This window comes from Xiphophorus hellerii, chromosome 12 (assembly GCF_003331165.1).
Source record: "Xiphophorus hellerii strain 12219 chromosome 12, Xiphophorus_hellerii-4.1, whole genome shotgun sequence".
NCBI classification, from domain to species: Eukaryota; Metazoa; Chordata; class Actinopteri; order Cyprinodontiformes; family Poeciliidae; genus Xiphophorus; species Xiphophorus hellerii.
The window spans coordinates 4,765,197-4,772,995 of NC_045683.1; the positions used below are offsets into that span (position 1 = coordinate 4,765,197).

A 7,799-nucleotide genomic window follows, 5' to 3' on the forward strand; every position below is an offset into this window, starting at 1 on the left:
AGAGCTCCGGGGGATTAATTTGACCCAAATGATAGCACACAGCCTTCAGCGTTTCCTCTGAAGGCAGCAGTTCCTGGCTTTCAACTCGCAGCATCACGTCACTCAACACAAAAACACCGTATAACCCCAAACGACCACGTGCGCAGTAGGAAAGTTGAGCTTTACGTCAGTGTCCATATGAGGACTGTCGGACAAACCATATTTGGCTTTTCCGCCTGTGACGTTGCTGCCTCTGCGGAAAACGGGGCGGAGCCCACGCGACCCCGCCCCTCTCGCGGCTGTTATCAATGAACAACTGAAACTATGAAACTGAAGACGGTCTTAGCCGCCTCAGGGAGAGTTCAATTTCTCTCCACACTTACTCAAAATCACTGGTTTTTCAGTTTTAATACAGGCGCATTGTTTTGCATTTACAACTATAATAGTTTAGGTCTTTTTCTTAAATAAACACCTCGTTTTTGTGTACTTTTTAAAGTTTTTTAAGTTGACTTTTCACCTATTTCAAACTTTTGCGCCATGGCTTCAAGCAGTGTAACACTAGAAATAACTAACAACGAGCTGGTCCACATCCTCAGGACCCCACGGGATCAGTACACCTCCAGTGGGTGCGTGGTGCTGGACTGCAGACCTTTCCTCGACTTCTCCACGACGCACATTTGCGAGTCCCGAAACGTCAACTGGAACTCGATGCTGCGCCGCAGGTCCAAGAGCTCGGTGGTGGCCCTGGAGTGGCTCATCCCGGACAAGGCGCTCCTGGGCCGGCTGCGGCGCGGAGAGTTCTCCCCGCTGGTGGTGGTGGATGAGAGGAGCGGCTCGTTGGCCGAGCTGAAGTCGGAGAGTGTGGCCCAGATGTTGCTCACCGCCCTGCAGAACGAAGTCCAGACGCAAATCTGCTTTCTGCGAGGTGAAAACACTTTTGATTTCTGAACATTAATTAATGACAAACAATCATTTGCTAAGGCATTTTTTTTGACACTTTTAACAGGCATATTAATACAGTGAATATAGAAAATAGAACAAAATGATAAAATTTTCTTATTTCCTCCTACATTATATAAAAGGAGCATTCTTGTAAAATGTTTCACTAAGCTAAAACGCTGTTTGACCTCCATTTTAGGTGGATTTGAGGGATTTTCAGAGGCCTTTCCAGATCTTTGTTACCACTCTGGTGTAAACCCCCTCCATTCAGTGGAGCCAGAGCCAATGGCGACAGGCCGGAGGACTCCAGCATATGATCAGGTATGTCAAGAAATCCTAATCAGTGCATCTGAAGGTTATCTTCCTAAATAAAAAATCAAACTTACTGATTAAATGCTGTTTTAATCATTTCCAGGATGGTCCGGTGGAGCTGCTGCCCTTCCTGTTCCTGGGCAGTGCCATCCACTCGTCCCGCAGAGAGACGCTGGCAGCAGCAGGCATCACAGCTGTCCTCAACGTATCTTCCACCTGCCCAAACTTCTACGAAGGAGAGCTTCAGTACCTTCGACTCACTGTGGAGGATACGCTGGTAGCCGACATTAGAGCCTGCTTTCACACAGCCATCTCGTTCATCGGTGAGCCCCTTCACCTTCTGCTCAGAGACCTTGAGTCAGTGATTGATTGATTGATTGATTTAAATCCCAGTTTGAACTTTAACCAACCAGATTTTAGAGGGCAGAGAAACTCAAGTGACCTAATTTGATATGAAATGCAACATAACACTTTTAAGCAGCTTATGTTCTTGAGATCATTTTGTGGCTTATTGGCAACATATAATAATCTAGTTACAAAACAACTGGATTATTTTCCACAAGTTGCAGATGAGATTCATTCACTCCTAAACTTTACCCTTGTAGCCAATTGTACTTACAAATCCTGATCAGAATTTACTTTCTTCACTTTTCCTCACTGCGAGTAAATCTGGTCATTTGGATAATGTACTGCATAAAACGAGGTTCTCTTGAACCCCATGTTCAACCAATCAGTCAAGTTTATTTGTAAACCACATTTAAGTAACAAGGTAGTTTTAAGTGCTTTTACATCATAAAAGTAAAAAGTAATAAAAAATCTTACATTTTAAGTGCCATCATCAAAATCATCAGTACATATCAAATTGATTAATGGGTCGAAAGCAACCATGTTATCAAAGTTTGTCTTTAACTCCAACCACTTTTGCAGTTTTTATCAGTTTTTACTTTAAAGCCTGAATCTATATGTTTGTTTACCAGACAAGTAAAGCTTTGGGCAGTGTAATGATTGATTTAAAATGTGTGAACAGTACGGATTGTTCTAAATTTTGTTGTTTTTTCCGGTGTTACCCACAGACTCTGTGAAAAAAAGCGGTGGTCGGGTGCTGGTGCACTGTCAGGCAGGCATCTCCCGCTCAGCCACCATCTGTCTGGCCTACCTCATGCACACGCAGCGCGTCCGCCTCGACGAGGCCTTCGACTTTGTCAAGCAGCGGCGCCACGTCATCTCCCCCAATCTGGCTTTCATGGGACAGCTGCTGCAGTTTGAGACCGACATCCTCTGTCAGGGATGAGACGAGTGATGTCTTCAGCTCAGATTCTTATCAGGACTCAACAAATGATCCGTTAGTGCAGAAAATGGTGCATTTAACAAGGACTCAGAGAAAAGCTACTTGTGTTGCTGGCATCACATGACTGGATTTCTGTTTAAAGCAGAAAATGACAAATGTATTACTGGTTAAACAAACTGTTGCAGTGTAGAAACCTGCTGAAGTATTGAACTTGAAAATGACTACAGTCCAGAAGTAGCAGGTTGGAGCAGCTACTTTGTGCTTCCCCTTAAGTTTTACCGGTGAGGGAAGTTGTTCCTGCTTTTCTGGTAGTGTGTTTTTGCTGTGTGGGGTGTGTGTGTGTGTGCTAATTTAAGACTGATGTGCCTGTTTATTTGAAAGGTCTGTTTTTGCTTTCATACTGAAGCCACTGTGACATCTTTCAGACAGCACTGTTAGCAATAGTGAACAATTCTAAGATTTCTTCCATTGAAGTTATGAAAATGCACTAACTACAGCCTGTCTTATGAGACGAATATTGGCTGGCAGCAGTTTTTTTTTTCATTATGTAAATAGTTTTTAATTATTTAAGGTTTGCAATGACTGTGTTAGTTTTTGATATGTTACTGCACTTTTATCCTGCAAATTTCAATCTATTCTAGTTTTTTTTCCACTCGAATAAAAACTTGCAGGAAAACACGTTTGATTCTTGTACTCCTTCCTTTTCCATAAACACACCTTAGCCTGTCTGTTCTGGTACATCAGATCATTTTTCTTCAACACTGCCTCTCTGCAGAGACAAAATAGTCCCAAGGGTATTGCAGTTGTTTCCCAGAGCACGTTGCAAATGCATAACTTCACACACTGACCCTGCAGCGCTCCTGCTGAATCAGGGGATATTGAAGCTGTTTGTTGCTGCATGTTTTGGAGGATTATCCTGCAGAGAGTGGATTTTACAGTCTAAAGTCCTCTTCCACTGCCAACACTGACATAAAAAGTTCTATCTGCACACTAGAGTTGTGTGAACAGCTTTAGAAATTTGAGTTTTGCAGAATGTTCTCATCTAGTTTGGAGAGTCTTTCCCAAATTTCAACAGGATATTTAAAGTGCATACTGTTAAAGTTTACTTCCAAACTGACTTTTTATATACATTATTTCAAACATTCAGCTTTAGCTCTGTAAGATATTTTCCACTTTACAAATGTCTGCAATTTCTCCTTTCATTTACATCCCATTTTAATGTTTATTTATGTGGAACTTTTGGGAAAATATTCCATGGAGTGACAAGTCAATAGTGGAGCTTTTTGGAAAGTGTGGGTCATGTTACACTGGGTGGGAAATTAACAGAGCATTTCTGGAAACGCAGATGAGACGTTTAGTCAGAAAAGGTGGTGGTCGTGTAATTTTTTACGGCTGCTTTGCAAATGGATCCATGATTTCTGGTCTTTACCAACCGATCCTGGAGAATGTCAAAAGGAAAAATTTGAAATGTGAAAAATTTCTCATAAGAATTTAGAATTTACTGTTATATATTTCAGTTGTATGGTAAATTAAAAAAAAAAATAAAACTGACAGTATGATTGAAATTAATTTAATTTCCCTCTGGGATCAACAAAGTAGTTTTGAATTTGATTTTGAATTTAATTGAAAATGTTTTTTTCCACTGTTTGTTCCATAAATATAAGTAAATTTGAAAAAAAAAAAAGATTAAATGCAATGACATAAATTTTACCTTTTTAAGTAATGGGAACGTTCAAGAACAATATCTATGTTTGTGGCGCTATTGATGTTGTGCCATGCAGTCGCAGCCATATAGTTACCCAGAATTTTTTTTTTTTCACGATCTTTGTTGTTACCACAATAGTACAATAAAATACCAAGTCAACTTGACTTTAAACTCAAGTAGTACTTGGAATATGCAACAATTAAGTATGTCCATCTCTTAATAGCTAAAATGACATAATAAAGGTTTCTGAAGTGGCCTAGTCAAAGTTTGAATGTGACTGAAATGTTCTGCAAACATAGTGGGCCAAAGTTCCTCTACAGTGATGAAAAAAATTCATGACCAGTTGTCACAATTGTTAGATTTTGCTGCCAGTTGTTAAAGGTTAGGAATAATTAGTTTATAATAAAATCATTATTTGAAAACTCAGATGATATTTGGGTGATTTTAAAATTTGTTTGACGATTTGAAACATGTAACATGTAACCAGTGCTTTTTATAGCACTGTATAAACTAATGCCCCACCTCTGTTAAAAGATCAGCTCCAACCACTACCTCATTTTTTATTATCGGGCCACCCACACTTATTTTTACCCATAGCCAAAACAAAATCCCCCACTTCCTCTCATTTACAAGTATCTGTTCACTAACGAGTGCTTAAGAGGAACTATATTTGACTTCTTTCTTCCATTTGACACATTTTTCCACCTCTAGAGCAGAAAAATGCCCAATGGGCTTTAGTCAAGACAAAAATAAATAAATAAAAAGGTTTGAAATATTAATATTTACCGATCTTTCTATAAAACCTAAACTTCCACTTCTGCACCTTGGTTTCAATTTAATCATAATGTTCTCTGCAAGCCATTTCATGAATATAAACTTATAAATATGGATGCATTCCTTCAAGATTTCAGAGACTGACAGGATTTTCCATCTCATTGCTTTTGTTTAAACAACCTTTGTAGAAATAAAGAATAAAATCTTATTACATATCAGGTTGACTTCAGTGCTAATGTGAAGTAGAAAACAACATTATATATTTTCTCTTCTGATTTATAATGTTGTAAAACAACCTACAATTCTAACACACACAAAAAATCTGACATTAGTGGTAAATTCCTAGTTTGACTGGACTTTGGCACAAATATGTAAAACCACGACGAACGGTGCTGGCCACAGCTTTTAATGTAAATGTTTGAGTCTTCAGCTGAAAAATGTGGAGAAATATAACTTCCAGTTTGATTACATGTAAGAATGTAAGAATTTCTGTGTTGATGTGTACAGACATCATCATAACATTTAATGGCAGCTCATTTTTTAAAACTTCTATCTAACCAAAGCACATGTTTTCATGTCCCAGTAGAGTTTATCAAACTCCAAACAGAAAATAAACTTTTTGCTTCAGTATCTATTAAGCCATCAAATGGTTGTGACTTATTGATCTTATCATGCCTGTCTCTCTTTGCTGCACCTATGAAACTATGAGTCTTGGATTATTTTTACATTCTTTGCCATTCTGCTCACTATTTGTGATGACAAGTTAAATTTTAGTCTATTTTTAACCAAGTGTCCAGCCGCCAGAACAAGTGTGCCTCTGTGTCATGTCATATTTATACACCAATCATGGATTACTAATTAAAAGGATCAACTCAAAAAAGCAGAAGTTTAAAAAAAGGCTCTGCAAAGATCAGATTTTTTCTCATCATCATACGCAGTGAGGAGCTACATTTATTTTAAAGGCTATGTTATGATAAATGTGGCAGTAGCTATTCTATATTATTATAGCATTTTGTTATCAAAGGGAAGCTTGGATTTGTCAAAATGTTTCAATTTATGTTCATGCCACAATAAAAGCTGCATTAACATGTTTTGCCATCTGTAATTGCATGATGTTAATATTTTAGTTGCACATTTTACAGTATGTTGATTATTTTAGCTCTGTCTAAGAGAGATTATCTTAAAAAAAAAACACGTAAAAATAAATCTGCTGTGCCTCGCTTGTGGAACATCCTCCCTGACCTTTTAAAAAAATAACAAATTCATTCAAGTTTATAACATTTAATGAATAAAATTTACAGAGTCATGTTGAGTCAAGCAAAACAACACGTTTTCAAATTGTTTGTGTTTCTGTCTGAATGTTGAAACATTATAAATTAGATTATTTGATTTTAAAATAGTGTCCTAAGTGGAGATGAAGCAGATATAATGTGCAACGTTATTTATTTACAGGGAGTTAAAAGTTCACTACTAAATATGGGTCAATCGGACAAAAGAATCTGTTTAAGGTCATTCATTACTGTAGTAATAGGAAGTAGTAGTTGTGTACATAAGGAAGTTTGCTCCACACAGGGCAAGTAAACAATAATCGTCACTTAAACAATCATGTGATGCAGTTTGCTGTCATGCATTCTGGGTCAAACTTTAGAACGAGGGCATCAACTTTATTTTATTTTTTAATTTTTTAATGAATGTATGTTTTGCAGACATTGCACCTTGTACAAAACTTGTAGGCCGACATCAGTTTTATAAACACTTTGCGATTTCTATGACCATAAACAATACTGAAGTATTAGAAAATCATGAAATTATAGTAAATATTTTGGAGCCACTGACCAGGGGACAAATTAAACCTGCCATGCACCAGCTCATACCTTCTGATGCATAGAATCACTCATTAGTGAACTGTAATTTGCATCAGTAAAATATTTTTTCGTTAGTGGATCGGGCACCATAACTGGGTTCAGCCCAGGGGCCCTTGTTAATCCGGCCCTGCATTAATCCATCTCCCCTCACTGAGAGGGCTTTTATCACTGTCATTGTTCACATTTTATACATTTACCAGTGTTTGAAGACAGATTTTTGATTTATAACTATGGATCAGAATCAGAGTCAACTCTATTGGCCAGGATTCTGTGCAGAAACAGGAAATTTGACTTTAGTCCCCACGTCATGTTGTTATTTTTACTCTGGTGTGATCTGTAGGCTACTCCAGAGGGAAATGCAGACTACCTGAGAAAAGAATAAGTCAAAAAATGTTAGTTTGCAGCAGCACAGTGCTCTCTAGTGACAGCTTTTAAAACAACCAGGAAATGAGGTGATTTCTGAGCGTCCAGCAGATGACGCCAGCATGCTGTTTATTCTGCCTTTTTCTGATCGATTTAACCCAGAATGATCTCAATCACACACAATCTTTATCTGCGGTGCTTCCCAGTGCATTTTTTTTATTAACAAAGAGTTGGTGTTATTGTCCTTCTGTGGGTTTAAATAGTCGTGCTTGGAAGTAAAACTATTCCACCATCTCTCTGTTCAAATGCCTCTCATTAAATTTGTCATATTCAGTTCATCCTTTATCAATCAGCCTCCCTAATGAAAACAGACTCAAACTATTAGTCACACTCTGGGCCTGGATTAAACTACTGTCAGCTCTAATCATATTATATTAAGCTGCGGCAATACCTACTGATGGCTTATACGTGTGTGTTTGCGTCTGTATGTCTCTGTAACGTATTTACAAATGGGTGAGTGTGTCAGATTAGGGATTAGCACAGAGATCCCTCTTCCTTTTGGACGTGGAGTTTT

At 38.1% G+C, this 7,799-nt stretch overlaps 1 protein-coding gene across 1 annotated transcript; it reads left to right on the plus strand.

Moving 5' to 3' along the window:
* Positions 1–297: 297 nt before the first annotated feature.
* On the plus strand, positions 298–3,197 carry dusp2 (dual specificity phosphatase 2). Its single transcript, XM_032577444.1, has 4 exons — positions 298–904; positions 1,118–1,239; positions 1,334–1,553; positions 2,304–3,197. Exons 1-4 carry the CDS (start codon positions 517–519, stop codon positions 2,519–2,521), a joined length of 948 nt encoding a protein of 315 aa, XP_032433335.1. The 5' UTR covers positions 298–516; the 3' UTR covers positions 2,522–3,197.
* Positions 3,198–7,799: the final 4,602 nt, after the last annotated feature.

Coding starts and splice junctions, on each gene's coding strand:
- dusp2 (XM_032577444.1), top strand. CDS start 517: ATGGCTTCAAGCAGTGTAACACTAGAAATAACTAACAACGAGCTGGTC. Junction 905..1,117: donor GCAAATCTGCTTTCTGCGAG/GTGAAAACACTT, acceptor CCTCCATTTTAG/GTGGATTTGAGGGATTTTCA. Junction 1,554..2,303: donor CACAGCCATCTCGTTCATCG/GTGAGCCCCTTC, acceptor TGTTACCCACAG/ACTCTGTGAAAAAAAGCGGT.